Source organism: Neolamprologus multifasciatus, chromosome 20, assembly GCF_963576455.1.
Source record: "Neolamprologus multifasciatus chromosome 20, fNeoMul1.2, whole genome shotgun sequence".
Lineage (NCBI taxonomy): Eukaryota > Metazoa > Chordata > Actinopteri > Cichliformes > Cichlidae > Neolamprologus > Neolamprologus multifasciatus.
This window is the reverse complement of record NC_140458.1, coordinates 30,596,354-30,612,853: the sequence shown is the minus strand read 5'-3', so window position 1 is coordinate 30,612,853 and position 16,500 is coordinate 30,596,354. Positions and strand designations below refer to the sequence as shown.

The 16,500-nt window shown below is 40.6% G+C and overlaps 1 protein-coding gene across 5 annotated transcripts in view; it reads right to left on the bottom strand.

Moving 5' to 3' along the window:
- Positions 1–16,500, bottom strand: part of LOC146495253 (band 4.1-like protein 1) — a 43,526-nt gene that overhangs the window by 8,544 nt on the left and 18,482 nt on the right. For 3 of the 5 annotated variants that reach the window (XM_085146482.1, XM_085146486.1, XM_085146483.1), the window contains exons 4-15: positions 9,118–9,222; positions 8,140–8,182; positions 7,950–8,025; positions 7,467–7,685; positions 7,270–7,357; positions 7,024–7,176; positions 5,810–5,907; positions 2,929–3,104; positions 2,444–2,670; positions 1,782–1,820; positions 662–691; positions 84–239 (exon numbers count right to left, since the gene is read on the bottom strand). In XM_085146482.1, the coding sequence (XP_085002608.1) occupies positions 84–239; positions 662–691; positions 1,782–1,820; positions 2,444–2,670; positions 2,929–3,104; positions 5,810–5,907; positions 7,024–7,176; positions 7,270–7,357; positions 7,467–7,685; positions 7,950–8,025; positions 8,140–8,182; positions 9,118–9,222 (1,410 nt within the window). The remainder of the gene's footprint in view (positions 1–83; positions 240–661; positions 692–1,781; positions 1,821–2,443; positions 2,671–2,928; positions 3,105–5,809; positions 5,908–7,023; positions 7,177–7,269; positions 7,358–7,466; positions 7,686–7,949; positions 8,026–8,139; positions 8,183–9,117; positions 9,223–16,500) is intronic. The other 2 variants (XM_085146484.1, XM_085146485.1) reach the window with 2 other exon arrangements.

Sequence of the window (16,500 nt, the reverse complement as noted above, 5' to 3'; positions counted from 1 at the left end):
ACAGCCTGTTTAGAAAATGGTAATATAGATATTTTAACAATGATAGTATGTGCCATAACTTGGAAATAGAATGTCGTTCTTACTGGTTTCCGCTCCGGAGTCCCTCCAGGAGGAGTCGCTGAAGAGATGCGTTTCTCTCTCTGGGCCATTTTGCTGTTAGGTTGCCTCAAAGCCCTCTTCAGCTCGTTGATGCTGGCCTGGTGCTTTTGTATAACGTCTTCTGGTTTGTCCAAGAACTGCTACTCACAGAGTGAAAGGAAAAACAGAAAAAAAAGACAGCATAAATAGAAAGCTTCTAAGTCTATTTCTGGTTCACAGCACAATGAAGTCGATTTGGATTTAACTGGAAAATTATAAAACAATCGTAACCAAGCTCTGTCTGATCAGGTAGGTAGCATGACGGATTGTTTTCTTTATGAAGTAAAAACTGTACCACGTGGAGGCCAATAAAGGCTTTAGATATGACCAGAAAATGTACAAAGCGCATAAAAGATTATGTGCTCTGTAGGAAAATATAACTGTTTTCAGGAGCTCCACTGCTGACTCCTGTTTTCAAACTGCGAGTGGTACAGTTATGAATACAAAAAACAAAACAAACAAACACTGAACACCTGATGAGAGTCACACACGTCTCATGCCAAAAAGAGATGACAAGCTGTACCTCCTGTTTAGGCCGAAGGGTGACCAGTTCCTTGTCCGACAGATGAGGTGGGGCAAGCGACATGAAGTGAAAGGTTTTTTTCGAGCAAAGCGGAAGGGTTAGGAGTTTGGGGGGGGTGGAGGTGGGGAAAGAGAGCAGATGCGTGCAGAGACAAAGAGGTAAAATGCTGCAGGTGAGTCAAAAAAGGCAGGCAGCCAGACTGACAAACAGAAACAGTTGACACCACTGAGGCTTTGGACTGTGATTGTTAAGCCACTTAATGTTCTGCCAAGAAGAGAGGGACAATCCATTTCAGTGTCAGCCAACTGGTAATTAATGAAGACATTTATTGACCGAACTGAAGGCTTTGGAGGAGGATTATTCCCATACTTCTTGATCCAAAGATTTGATGGGAAGGCATTACAGAACCACAAACGAAGAGTCCATTAAGCCACTAATGTGATGCCAATATTTCCTGCAGTAGTCAAGAAAACAGCACCACAACTACCTGCACAGGACTTTTACAAAACAAATAAGAGCATAGAGAAAGATGGTTTTTAAATAGATATATTTCTAAATTAAACAAAGATGTAGATTTTGGGGCAGTTTAATTGGTGGATCGGTAGATTTGCAAAGTGGGGAAACACTGATTCACCGAATCGTCTACGGTGCCTAAAGGCCATCTGTTTATCCTGCTGGTGACAAACAATCCCTCTAATGTCATACGGGGACACTGTTGCAGAGGCATGCTGGTGAAACCGTGCTGCAAGTCGAGAAAAATAAGTCAGTTCTTCAATAGACGTCTTACTCTTTTTAGCATCAAAATGCTTATTACAGTTTAATGATTCTTTCCAGTGAAACAACTATTTCCAGCAGGAAAATACGAAATAAAACAAAAAGCTTGATCAAATCTATATATAACATTTCTCGTCTTTTCTTGAAAATCAAGTCATGCATTTTCCACGGATTATACCTAGTGAAATCCTGGAAACCATGAAATCAAAAGAAATAACATTTCTTTTACAGACAAACAACACAGGCATAAGACAGGTCGTGCTTAACAAACACAGTGCACGAGCACATGACCTTGAACGACCAAAAAAAGCACGTATACAGACACCAAAGTCCAATACCAAAATACCTCTGGCTTTGAGTCTACAGGCGAGCCTGCTTCCTCACCCTGAAGGAAAGCACAAGGCACAGGACAGAAATGTAAGAAGAGGTTAGCTAAGATTGTTAAGTTTACGGTGATACAAAGAGAATGTTACTGGTTAAAGGCAGGGTGCTCGGTTAGAGACGTTTTATGTACTACAAAGAGGTCGAGTTGGATTTGAGGAGATGATTTAAGAAAAATGACGAGAAAAGAAGGTGCATACTGAGAAGTCTCATAACCGGAAGAGCAGGATTCAGGTTAATTAAGCCAAGGAGAGAAGAATAGGAAAGGTGATTACATTCTTAAATAAAAAAGGAACGAGGAAAGAGAAGATGAGTTAATGTGAGATATTTTTCAGTTGTGATGCACAGCGTGCTGTTTACCTTTCCAAATGAATCAGATTAATTGCTTTTTGTTTATTTCTCTGCAGTGTCCTCAAAACTGCGATGTAGCTTTTACATTTACAGCATCCTATTTAACAGATGTGTTGATTTCATTTGCACTGCTGATTGATCAGTTGTGGCTAAATAGAAACTCTCTTCTTCTTAACAATGACATGTAATTTGTTCGTACAGCTTTGAACTATGAAAATCAGAGCATGAATGAAGTCGGATTTCTGTGCATTTCAAGTCTGTCCTCTCATCTGGTACCTTCAGCTCCAAAGTCTTGGTCGGTGGTGAGATATTGGCACCCAGTGTCGGCTTCTGATCGTCTTCCTGATCTGTGTACTGGTCCTGATCTTGGTCTTGATAATGATACTGATCGTGGTCCAGGTCTAGGCTGCCCTCTTGGTCCAGATCTTCTCTAGACATGAACTGTGTGCGCTCACTGGAGCTTCGTTGGGACAGCTGGTCCATACTGTCACCAAGAGCCGAGGCTGGTTGAAAGCAAGTGGAGGGTAACCATAAAACACCAAGAGTTTTTAGGTTAAGCTTTTGAATGTGCTGCGCATAAAATGATATCTAAATCTAATGTTAATTCTTGTTTTTGACAAGGAACGTCTGGCCCCTTTCACTTTGAGGGCTGCAACACAAAATCAACAAACATTCTTGCTGAAATATTTGTACTCTGTGGAGAGAACAAACTGCCTCACGGCAAGTGTCCACACCGACAGTGAAAGAGTCTGGGTTCTTACCTCCATCAATGCTTCGAGGCAGCAGGTACCTCTTGCTAACAGAACGATCGAACTGTGGAGCGGGCCTGTCAATCAGAGCGCTAGCCTGTCTGGTCTGGGCTTGGGTCCGCCCGCTGTAGCGGAACTTGGAGCCAATCACCAGGAAGCCCTTGGGAGGTGGCTCTGGGGAAACCAACCTGCAGGAAGGTTTAGTTTACTTAAAAATGAATGTATGTGGCACATATTCGATAGAGCTTTGCGGAACCATTATTTATTGATTTCTCTGGAAATTTACTGGAATTAACTAAAGAATCTCCTGCCTCCACCTGTGTCTTGCTACCCAATTAGCACTCTGTGCTTTATTTAGTCCTGCCCTTCTCTCAGTCTTTTATCAGTTTGTCTGACTGACATCCAGTCTGACCTCGTTGTGTTTCCCGTTTTCCCAACATTCGTATGTTTTCATGAGTTTTCATGATTTCATCAAAGCCCACCTATGTTTCATTAACAGCATGTCTAAAGTCTTTAAATCATAACTTTTGACTCTCATAACAGTTTCTCTTCATCTAAGCTAATCATATCTTGTCTGATGAGTTAACCTATACTTATCGTGGGCATTTTTGTTGTGGTAATTTTGGACTTTCTAGTGATTTCTTTAAAGTGTTCTGTTTCTAGGATAGAATGATTGCACTGGATACATCTTTAACCTTGTAACACTAAGTGTATTATGAGTTGCAATGTTACATGAATTTTAATGAATTTCTGAGACCTCTACGTCATCAGTCTTTTTTTTTCCTAAAAAACCTGCAAACTAAATTTAAGCAATAGATTGTAAAAGAAAATACTGGTTGTAGAAAAAACAATGCAAATTAATGCAGAAACTCAATGCAAATTGATACAACTTTTTTAAAATCAGAAAGTAAAAAAATAGAATTTTCCAGCAGTTATTTTATAGTTCAGATTTTAAAAACCTAGAATTAGGTGCACAAGTCTGAAATTGCTTTGGATTTTATCTAATCCAAATAGGGTCAAAAGTATACATAAATCCACACAAATATTTTTTTTTCTTTTTTTTTTTCACCTTTTATTGTTTATTTTATTTTCACTTGCTGAATACGGGACAGACTTGACTGGGGGAAAGAAGGGGAGAAAGAAAGAGGGAAAGAAAAACAGCTGAGAAGAGGGACGGGGGAGAAGGGCAAAAAACAAAAACCAACAGAATAAGCAGAAAAAAAAATACATATATCGATCACCTGGGATCACCTGTTGAGAAAGAAAACAAGCAGCACACAAATATTTGATTAAATGTTTCTCAGCAAGTTGCACCTCAACCAGATGATTTTGGTAGCCATCAACAGGTTTCTGGCATAATCCAGGCTGGATATCTGACCTTGGCACAGTTGATAGAATTCACTTAAGTTGGTTTCCTGACACAGACATGGCCTTTAAGCATAGTGCACAAATCATCAATAGGATTGAGGTAAGGTCTTTAAGAAGGCCATTCCAGAAGCATGATGGACCATTTCTAAACATTTGCAGATTTCAGGATCTTCCATTTAGACACTTGCACCTGCGTACAAGTTATTGAGATGTATCCCCCACTTTGCATGCAAGATCTGGAAGAAGACCCAAACTGCCACCCTCAGATGAGAGGAAGTTGGTTCGGATGTTCAGAAACTACCAAAGCTCAAGCTTGCCATGAACTGGAAACCACTGTAACGCCACCATCACTGTCCACAGTTTTTCATCTCTATGGACTGAGAAGGTGGTGACAAAGAGAGACGCTCCAGCTCCTAAATTGACAACAAAAACTCAACAGAAATTTGCAGCTGCCCACATGGACAAATGCCTTCTTTTTCTGGTCAGACAAGGATTGAACTATCTGGCCAAAATGACAAGACGTATCTTTGGAGGAGTAAAGGTGAGGCTTTCAAATCTGAGAACACTGTACCAGCTGTTAAGCATGGTGGCAGTAGCATCATGCTCTGGGGCTGTTTTGCCACCAGTGGTAGTGGTATGTGATACAAAGTGAATGTCAAAAATGAAGAAGGAGGATTACCTCCAAAGTTTTCAACTTAATCTCAACAGCTCAAAACTTGGAAAAAACAAGAAAATGATCCCAAACTAGTTTTGGAATTGATAAAGTAGGCTAACATTAAACCTCTGGAATCCCCTTTCCAATGCACTGACCACAACCATGTTGATGGCTACCAAAAGCATCTGGTTTAAGTGCTGAGACATTTAACCAATTATCTATATATCTGAGCCTGCATGTATACTTTTAATCCCATCTGGATTAGAGAAAATCTAAAATAAATGTAAACCTGGGAACCAAATACTTGTTTTTTTTTTTTTTAAATTTCATTTTATTCATTTAAGATATATGCTGTTCTTGAAAAAAGAACAGTTCATTAAAAGGTCAAAATTACCATGAAATTAATGCCCATCATGAGTGCATTTAAAATTATGACCACAACTGTACCATGTAGACAAGAAAGCTCTCTCTTCTATCATATATTTACTGACTCGAGGAACTAACAAAGTAAAAGAAAAATCAGTGTAAACCCCTAAAAATATCCAATTTATCAGTACAAATCCTACAAACAAGGTCAGTGTTCACACTTTCTGTATGCCCTATATCAAATGACTTTCCTATGATTCATTTTGATGTATTTGCTGCAAGACTTGTTTTCTTCTTCCTACCTCAGAAATCATCAAATAAATTTTTGAGAGCTTTTTTTTTTTATCACTCATCTACAGACTCTTTAAGAAAACTGTTACAATCAATAGTTAGAAAATCAACACTTTAGGGATACTCTAGGTCTACTGTGCCAAGGTTCATGCAGGTCAGAGTGAGCACAGTGCAGAAAACGTGCTGTTTGTATCTGTGAGCATTAAGGCCTACCTGAAGAAGGTGTGGTGCTCAATGCAGACCTTCCACAATCGCTTCGAGGCCCGATGGTTGGGCAGCTTGAAGCCTATGGTGCTCTCAAACTGTTCATACTGAGTGATGAGGGACATGAGTGGAGGTGGTGAAAGGAGGAGGCGGCAGGGAGGTGAAGAAGAAAAAGAGAGTGAGGGAAGCGAGTGAAGTGGAAGATGGAGGGAGGGCGGCAGGGTGAAATGTGTTTACTCTGCAGCAATGGAAAAATCAGTGTTTTCTGTTTACTCGCCTTGTGTCTCCTGCTACCATGACAGGTAGATTTTCCATCTCTAACCAACCTATAAATTAGTTGTTCATGCACTCAGTCCATCAGACATTCAGTTGTGTGAACAGGGAGGAAAATGCTTTCAGATCAATAGGTTATTAGCATTATAACAGGTCCTTAAACATTGGGAGGAGTCCATTCACAAAAGGAAGCACTTTAGTTTCACACAAAAACACTATGGGGACAGATTAGAATAAAAGCGGTTTTAAACCACAATGATGACCCTCCAGGCAAATTTAAAGTGACAGCTGACTTAAGAGGATACATCTGAAGAACAAAGCGTATGCACAGAATGGACTTGGTATTCACTATGAAGATGTCAAAGTCAGTTTAACTGTGGATATAAAGCACTGCAGATACCCTAAAGGCCAAAGAATGAAGGGAAATCATAATAACTTTAGGGAGTTGAAAAACCAGAGCGAGCATAACGTGACTGCTACACTTGTAAGTAAAATCCTTTATGAAAATGCAAATCCTCCCGACTGGCTAATCACACTCGAAAGTCGAGAAAGAGAGAAGGACAAGAATAAAAACATGACCTATCAGCCAAATCTTTAAGAACGGCATCTCTAAAGTCTATAAATAATGCCTGATAAAATACTCTCTGCAGTTGTCACATGGTGTGCAGCAAGATACATCTCAGAAGTAACACTTTTATCAAACCATGAAATGACTATTTGCACTGCTTTGGACGAGTCAAGACAGGCGGTGATATAATTTTAACAACTGTGAAACCATGAAATAGAAATGTGAAGCTAGCTCTTTACCAAATGACTCTTTATTTCACTCGCCTCAGTTCTGGCAAAGTGACAAAGAGCTGCTCTGGTGGGGTTGTGCATGCAGTACTTGTGAACTCCAGCTCTTCCAAGCAAAATACTAAAGAACAGATAACAAAACGTTTTTTATTAACCTCTCCAGGGCGGATCTTGATGTAAAAGTTGCTTCTCTTATAGGAGATTTTCAGGATTTTTGGCCAGGCGAACCGATTGATCCTGAGGCGGTCACGGTAGATGAGCAGACCGTTGGCACTGACACCGAGCATTATGTCGATTCCCTCTGAATCCTATTAAACAAATTCACAGAGTATCAAAGAGCCCAAAAAAGAGGTACTGACAGATAAAAAGACTGAGAAACAATAAAGAGAGCATCCCTGTACCTTAGCGTGGTGCAGGTCAACTCCATACATCGAGAGCTTCTTGGCATTTTCTAGAAAGTTCATCTCTGCTTCTGCTGGACTCATTCCCCTACAGTGCAAATGCCACAACCGATCCTTCACTTCTTATTATTCATATTAATTCCTCAGATCGCAAACAAGAGCATTGAGTTTACTAATGAAGTCATATTTTCTATGACCTGTAGTTATGGTGTAGTTCCATCACTCTCTCCTCCAGCTCGCGCGTCTGGTTGGGGGCAAAGTGGAAATCGCTGACGTAGTCTGGACCATGTTCCTCGGGCTCATAGTCTCCCAGTTCCGCCTGGACTGTGTAGGAGCCCAGAAGGGCATGCGTGACAAATGAGCATGGGAGACGACCTGACAGGATGTCATCCCTCAGCTGCAGGCACAAATAGTACCTAAAAAACAGAGGCAGAGATGCTGGTAACACTTCCCTTCAAGATCTAAGTGTCAGCCTAACTGGAACATCTGAAGGAATCGAGTACTGTAATGAGTCTCAGCCTCAATTCTTTGATAGCAGGCGACTATAGTCCTATTAAACAATTTAGGTCAAAGGTTCAAGAGAAGTTAACAATGACCAGAACACTATTTTTTGAGTGCAGTGGTTGATATAGTTGATGGTTGATTTGACAAGCAAGCTTAACAGAAGCAGTCAAACCTACCTGGTAATGTCTTCAATGAGCACAGATGGGTCTGGAGGGTAGAACTTGACAGCAAACCCGAAATTCCAGGGACCAACTGTGGACGAAGCCCCAGCAAAGGTTGTTTAGTGAAGGATGTCTGTGCCTCTGCTGTTTTTTGTGTGTGTGCATGTGCATGTGTGTACAGTATGCGTGCATCTGCTGCACTTACCCCGGATTTGCTTCTTAATCTCTTTAGAGGGATCCAGCCAATTCTGATAAAGAAAGAAAGAGACAATCCCCTTTGAGAAATTCCACCTCCATATTCTTGTTTAAGAGCCCTTTAAAGAACTGGACCTCGCTGATTGCTCTCCCTTTTATAACTCTGTTCCCCTGTTGGATTCAACTGTATTCATGAAACTCGATGAAGGCTTCTATAAACACAGAAAGCATTAATATTAAGGCCGATAAATGCCAGTTGAATTCAGTTCTGTCTGCTTAATGCCACTATAGCTTTCATGGTGGACTGCAGACCCTCTGCACTATTTTTAAAAGGCCATACTGTCTAATCACATTCTAAAATATTAAAGGCCACGTGTGCCACTTTCAGGCTGTAAGTGGTTAAGCAAAGTTAAAAGGGCAGCCAGAGGTTCACTGCTTTATAACACCTGGAGAAACCATTGAAGCAGGAGTTAAATGGACTGAAGGACTGGCTGACATTTCTTCTGAAGTCAGTGACAAAAACCCAAACAAAACAGTAAATACTCCATAAAAAGCAACCACAAAAAACCACTTGAAAACTATCCACAAAAGAGCCCAAATTAAACCCCCAAATTAATGGTCACTGTGGTAATAAAAATGTAATTAAATGACATTAAAGCTCAGTATAATAGCTTGACAATAGCAGAAGACTGTGGAGAAACCAGAAATGGGGGCGTTTTCTATTTAAAGTTAGTCTTTCTATCAAAAATCAGCAGCTCAAACTTTAGGAAATAAAGTGTGTAATAAACACCCAGTGTACACGTGCATGTGTGTGTGTATGAAGTCTGCATTTCGTTTAACTGCAGCTGCATCTGGCGATCATTACAGAGTTTCAGTTACACATGTAAAACTGTAAAAGTGAATAAATAAACGCACAAGTAAGATGTCCTGCTGTGCCCATCTATGCATATCTGTGTGGGTGGGTGGTGTGTGTGTTTGTGTGTCTGACCTTGGTGTTGTCTGTGTCCTGGAAAGTCAAGCCAAAGTAGTCCCTCTCCAGCAGGTTCAGATGGCCACACACCATGTCCAACAGAGTCTGGCCCTTGGCAAATTTCTGTTGTGCGTGCGCACACACACACACACACAGAGACACACACAAGCACACATATAAGAACACATAGTAAGTGGGACAGCATAAAGGTGCAGGCCCAAGTTGTATGAGCAGAAAATACTGCAAAAGACAAAAGGAAGAGGATAAATGGTAAATGGCCTGTATTTGTATAGCGCTTTACTAGTCCCTAAAGACCCCAAAGCGCTTTACACAACCAGTCATGCACCCATTCACACACACACATTCACACGTGTGTGTGTAAAACAAACAAACAAACAAACACACAAAAGTGTAAAAACACTGTTTTTTTAAAGATGTGGAAGACTAAGGTGGCATCTGCTGATTAGAGTTTGAAGAGACAGCTGAACTGGAGGGCAAAATTAGAGATATGTTTTGCGAGTGTGTTGTGAGTTCCCCGATGTGAGCAATTTGGGGAGCAGACATATCAGCCATCTCTTGAATATAACAGAACTTGTGGTGCTTAAGGGGCCAAAAAAGTCACAAAAACTAAGTATCAGCATTTCTTTCCAGAAATCATGACCTGGTTACTCTGCAGCCAAAAGCTCCAAAACTGGTCCACCCACGCGCAAACAATATAGACAGATAAACGGCACTACAGGCCAGAGTAAAACACATAAATGTTACTTTGGATCCCATATCATTTGCACATGTTACTGATATGATTGCATCAGGAATCCTTTGCTGCACAGCCCAACTTGTTCTCCAATCAATATCTAAACTACGATTCAGAAAGTGTAAGCAAAATGTACAGTCTGTAAAACTGTAATGAGACATTTGTGATTCTAAGATAAGCACTTGAGAATCTGTTAAAAGTAGATATCATTTAATGCAACATCTTTGTCCTTGTTTCATTACACAAAGGAGTCACTTTGGTCAACCTTGTGTGTTTTTAAAGTGCTATATAAATAAACGATGACGACGATGATGATAAGGAGTCCGAATCATCAGTGACATAAAATCCACCCCAACTGTGGTCTGAGAGATGCTCCCTGCCTGTCCTCCCCTCTGCTGAGTGGGAGGAGCTCCTGCATAGTCTTTATGCCTTTATAAGGGAAGGAAGAGCGTTTCACATCAGTGGCGTTACACCAGACCACACCTATTTTCTATCCAGCCCTTCGGGGCTGAAATCAGGGCCTCTGCGGGTTGCACAGACGGCCTTGGCAAAAATGCTTTTTCCACACACATGCACGGACATGTGCACACATACACACACTAACGAATGCACAAACACACACCAGCTTCATCTCCTAGGGAAACCTGGCTCCTAAAGCAACCAAGCAGCTGTTACCATGGAAACAGAAGTAATAGCGCGGTGCCCTCACACGTTCTCTATCTTTGGTTACTATAAGGCCACCATGAACCTTAGCTCGGCTCTTGTGAGAAAAACTGGCAGTGCCATCAGGCCAACTTTTAAAAAATTAAGAAGGGGAATGAATTAACCATTGGAAGCTAATCTGCCTCTCTGCCAGTCAAATAAATAATAATTTAGATCTTGCTGCACTGAGGCTGCCATGGCTGAAGCAGAAAGAATAATGCTGATTGTAGCACCCTCAAGGATTGACGTACGCACGATGTAGTTATAGAACAGGGTTTATTCTGGTCTTGGCAACCCGTGAGAACTGCTCACGGACAAACAATAAACAAAACATCACATTAAAATGTGCTCTTGTACTTAGTGCCAATCAATCAAAAGTCCTTAATTACAGAAAATAAAACATTTAAAACACATAAACCTCGGAGGTGCTAAATAGTCCTTTATGGCCTTATTGCCTTATCCTCCATCTTCTTTCGCAATTATTTCTACTCTTTCAACGATATTTTCTCCATGTGTGGAGCTAACTGGGAACTGCAGCACTGCACCACCAGAGGGCGCAAAAGAACAAAATCCAGACATACAGCTTAACAAACATCAAATGCAAAAGACCATTACACTCCCACCAATCACTTGTGATTTTAAAGAATAAAGTATTGCCTATGAACTAACGAACGGCTTTTGAATGAACTATCATGAATTATCCTTTAAGCAGAGTGCGGTGGAGAATCTTCTTCCGCTTCCATCAGAATGACTGTTTTCTGAATGGGTCTTTCCAGGTGCACAGGTTTGGAGGTACGTTTTCCTGCTCTATCCAGGGTTGGATCACTCAGCAGCAATTTCACCTTCCTCACTTTTCCATCCTTTCCAGGATACACCTCAATGATCCTTGCCAACTTCTACTGGTTGCGTGGAGTTATCTCATCCTTCAGGAGGACAACGTCAGTAGTCAATGGTCTGCTATTAATCACTGCCATGACTTCATACAGGAATGTCTTCAAAGAGGAGCTGTTGAGTTGTTTGGCTGATTGTTCCAGAATGGACATGAGAACACTTCTTATGGTGCGAATTTGTCTTTCCCAGACACCACCCATGTGACTAGATGCTGGGGTGTTCATGAGAAACTCGCAGTCCAGTTTCCCTAGCTTGGCTTGATCCATTTCCTTAAATGCTCCAATAAACTCATTTCTAGTGCCAACAAAATTTGTACCTTGATCGCATCTTATCTGGCGAACTGTACCTCTGATGACTATGAATGCACGTAAGGACTTGATGAGGGAATCTGTAGAGAGATCTTCAAGCATTTCAAGATGCACTGCTCTGGAGCACATGCAAGTGATTAGCAAACCATAACGCTTTAGCTCCTTGCGGCCTTCTTTGACATAAAAAGGACCAAAGTAGTCCATCCCACAGTAGGTGCATGCCGGTATGGTCTCCATCCGATCATCTGGGAGGTCTGCCATCTTCTGCTGCTTTGTGCGCCTTCTGAACCTTCTGCATTTTACACATTTATAGATGTAAGATGACACAATCTTGCATCCAAGAATCCAGAATCCGTTAGCTCGAAGTTCATTCATGGTGATCCCTCGTCATTGATGGTATGTCTTCTCGTGATAATGTTTGACCAGTAATGCCGACACGTGACTGCCTCTTGGCAGGATCGCAGGATGAAATTGCGACACACACCTCAGGTGGTCCCCTAAGCATGGTGATCAATTCAGATGCTCTTGATGAGATTTTGTTGTTGTTCCAATTGGATCCAATCACATCTCTGTAGCTAGTTCTGTGGCCGTTTTGTGTTAGCAGCCATTTAGCTTAATCCTAGAAATCCCCTTTGCTGATTGCTTCACCCATGCACACAGCACGAGGAGCAACATGTTTGGGTGAATGGGTTAATGGCTGGCAAGGAGAAAGAAAATCCATTGAACTGTGGAATCAAAAAGCTGAAGGGAAATGGTAAAGATGTGGCCAGAGTTGGTATAGATTCAGCTATCGCTACTGATTTTACAATGCTCTGTTTGTTTTCCGTCTTAAGAAGAATAGACTTTTCCAGTAAAACACCAGTACCATTTATTAGCATAAAATGACATTTAAAATTATGTGTGGTTCTAAGAAATGGCAAATAGATGCTCTATTAATATGATTTTCAGTATTGTAGTGCAAAATTTGTGCCAACAAAGTTCATGAAATCAACTGGCAGAACAGTAAAAGAGAAGTTATTGTAACAGCCTCACAGGAAAAACATGTTACTATAGCTTTTTTATTTATCATGTAAAACAAATTTCTTATAACACAGTTATTTAAAGTGTATACTTAATGTTAAGCGAGCAGCATGGCAGTGCGTTGGTAGTCCATAGGTGCTGCAGAGAGCTTTTGTTGTAGCTGTGTGCTATCATTAGTGGGCAGTGGCGAAAATATGTGGACCATGCATTCCCCATATGTGGGATAGTCTTCTAATCAGGTGAAACTTCTGTGAGCTGAAGTGAAACTGAGTGTTGATAGTCTTCTAATCAGGTGAAACTTCTGTGAGCTGAAGTGAAACTGAGTGTTGAAAGTAAGGAACGTGTCTACTCCAGTCACTGTTTCATAGGGAAACATTTAAAAAAAAAAAACTTTTATGTATTTTTCCTGCTTCCTTCTCTTGATGGTGAACTTCACTGTCATTCCCTTTTATTTTCCACCCAGCTTTTTACCCAGTTAGCATTCTGCTTAAGCATGGTGTCATTGCCACGGGGCTACATGCTCTGTGCTAAATTTCCTTTGTAGAGCTTTACAAACAGGCATCAGCTCCTAACTACAGTATATATTGCACATTATGCAATTGATGGGCAACTGATGGGTAGAGGCTAACACAAGTGACTATATCACTAGGTTTCACCTCAGCTAACGCCAGTCAGTGTATCCAATCAGTCCAAATTTTCTGATAAATAGCGTGGTTGCTGTGTGGCTAATAGTACTAACAGTCGATGCAAGGCATCATAGATTCTCAGGTTTTGCGTTGTATTTTACTGCTTGGGTTGTCGGCTGTTTCCACTTTATAACCACTAGCAAATCTACAGTAATAACTAAACACTTTGTGAAGGCATTAGCTAAAAGTTAAAACTTAATATCATGTTAGCAAAAAATGATTTGTGCAGTATGTGCACCATTAATCAATATTTCCCTACTATCACCTAACTACTCCCTTCCATCTGCCATGTTTTTCTGTCTGACTCACTTCTCAGAGTTTTCTAATCTTGTTTTTCTTACTTGAGTGGGCATTCGCATGAATTTTCCCATTTGGATGCTCATTTTTCCAACTATTCCAGTGGAAGTGTTTTCGTGCCGCACAGCCAAGATTATAAAACTGTTTGAAAAATGCCAAATATTATAAAAAGTAATTTTTGCACCCCAAGATCCTGGAAGGAGGGTGGAGTGAGTGCAACAAAATAATATAGATTGAAAGTATTTGAAAGTCTTCCAAGTTCAAGCAAGTGGTACAACACTGCGGGTTACTACAAAGTCACACATGTGTGACACAGACTTCTCTTTTCTCCCCCACAAGGTATGAACAAAAACTGCTAAAGACAGGATTCAGACATTTTTTCAGCTCCATCACGAATACAGATAATCATTTCCAGTTCTCTGGTTATGCACCCTTACAGAGCACTTCAGTGAAAACATCACTCGCCAACTTTCTCTTACTGCATTCTGTGGTCCCCCCACATTATATCGCACTGAAATTGCTCTAACAATCACCAAGGAATCTATACGGCTGAACTGGGAAGCAAAGAGCACAATTAAATATTATTCATCCATTTCCTTCCACTTATCCAATTTAAGTTTGGGGGAAGGCTGGAGATTATTCCAGATGTCATAGGTCGAGTCCATCCTAAACAGGCCACTTGTGCATATCTATCTATTTTACCATCATCAGTTAACATAACATGTTTGTCTTTGGCAGGAAGGCGAAGAAACCGGAGTACTCGGAGTGAACCAATGCAGGCACAGAGAGAACACAAGCAAGATTTTTTTTTGCTTACATACAGAAAAGTCTCTAACCAGCCTCGAACCCAGGATCTTCTCTTTGTGAGGAAACAGTGTATCTGCTGCACCATCATGCTGCCAGCAGTTATGTAACCTAATTCAGCATGTAACATTTTCTTGTAACAAACACATGTACACAATTCTTATTTGTGCATATAACAGCTTATTTGAACAAATATCACATGCAAAAACTCTCAAACATGCAAAGTGAATTTCAACAATTCACCCTCAACCTTACCGCCAAAATATACAAAATATTATATAGTAATAATTTTTTAACTTTAATTGTTATTTTTATTAGGCCCTCAGATGGGTCAGTGATTGTCAGCAACATTAATTTTCATGCATTTTTTATTTTTTGTACAGTGTCAGATTTTTTTTTCTTCAAAAATTGATATTTGAGGTCCTACCCCCCCAAAATGCCACCTTCTCACAATACTTTAAAAGTATTATATAGTAATATTTTTTTCCCACCTCCTAAGACTTGAATATTTTCATGGCATGCATTTTTAATTTCTCTTTGCTATTTGGGCTGATTGGGACCTGAATGTAAGAACAAAGAATTATCTTTTTACCTGATGCAGTTTCTGAGAAGAAGATATCAGGACTTTGCAGAGCAAATTTAGTATTGTGGTCTAGACAACCCACAATGTGATGTCCACATATGTGGATGCCAGGTCGTAGGAGGTTAAATCACACAGTTGTTTAAGACCACTTCAGCCGGAAATATAAATAGCAACTATTAATTATAGTTTTTGGATTATACCCCTTTTAAAGAAGAGGGTCTCCAGCTGAGATACAGGAGAGGGTGCAAATGGACAGACTGTGGTCTTTGCATATGGGGTTCCCACATGGTGCACTTCTCTTTCTATCCATGCAAAAGTCGCACTGCCTTAACATTGCAGCAGCCTGCAGATTTGAACTGATTCCTTTTTTAGCCTGTAAACACTATCCACAGTTTCTACCTCTGAAGCCTCCTCGATGTCAGGCTCAGAGTCCTCAGAAGAGGATGAGGTGCCATCTTCACACTCATAGTGCATGATCACTTCCAGAGCCTCCTGTGTGCTGTAAAGTCTACCCATCTCTAAAATGACTGTTCCTGCACTACTGCTCATACTTGCTGCTGTGCAGCTGCATAAATTACCTGAGCAAGAACCAAAGTAAAGTCCAATTTTTTTTTGGTTCTTGCTGCTATGATATCTTTGAAGCTCTGAAAGGTTACTCATCATTTACTGTTACTGAATTAGTTAATAACGCAGAGTGTGGTAAGAGAAAAGGTGGATGTGGGTGACATCCACCCACAGTTCACTCCAACCTGTCTAGAAGAGCAAGTGAGGGGCTGTGTCATGCTGCATGTTAGAAGAAACGATGGCGAATACACTGCAGATGAGCTTTCAGCTTTCTTAAAGGGGGCAGAGCTTGATTCTACTGTCATGAATATTTTATTTGGTTTGACCGAGTCAACCACATGAACCTCACATTCATGAGCTGATGGTTCTTTTTGGAGTTGCTCTTTTCCGAAAACTCTGAACTATAGGTGTACAGTTTATACCAGACGTTTCTGAAGTTAGATTCACTCCCAACCGGCTACCCCTTCCTGAGACCAAAGCACTTGCTCATAGGAGGTCATATTATGTTGGGGGTTTTTGTGTTTTCTTTGTGTTATTGTATGGTCTTTACCTTACGATACAGAAAGCCTTGAGGCTACTGTTGTTGTGATTTGAAGTTTAGTTTCGCTAATGTGAGCATGAACTACATTTCTACAGTGGAAGTATGGGATAATTGAATGGAAGACTTTTTAAAAATATTGCAGTTATTCAGATAATGCAAAAACAAGGCAACTCTGAGCAGCATGAGCTCTTGAAATGTCAGCAGAGACTGCACTGAGTACAGGAAAGCAATCCCTGAGCAGCTTTTCAAAC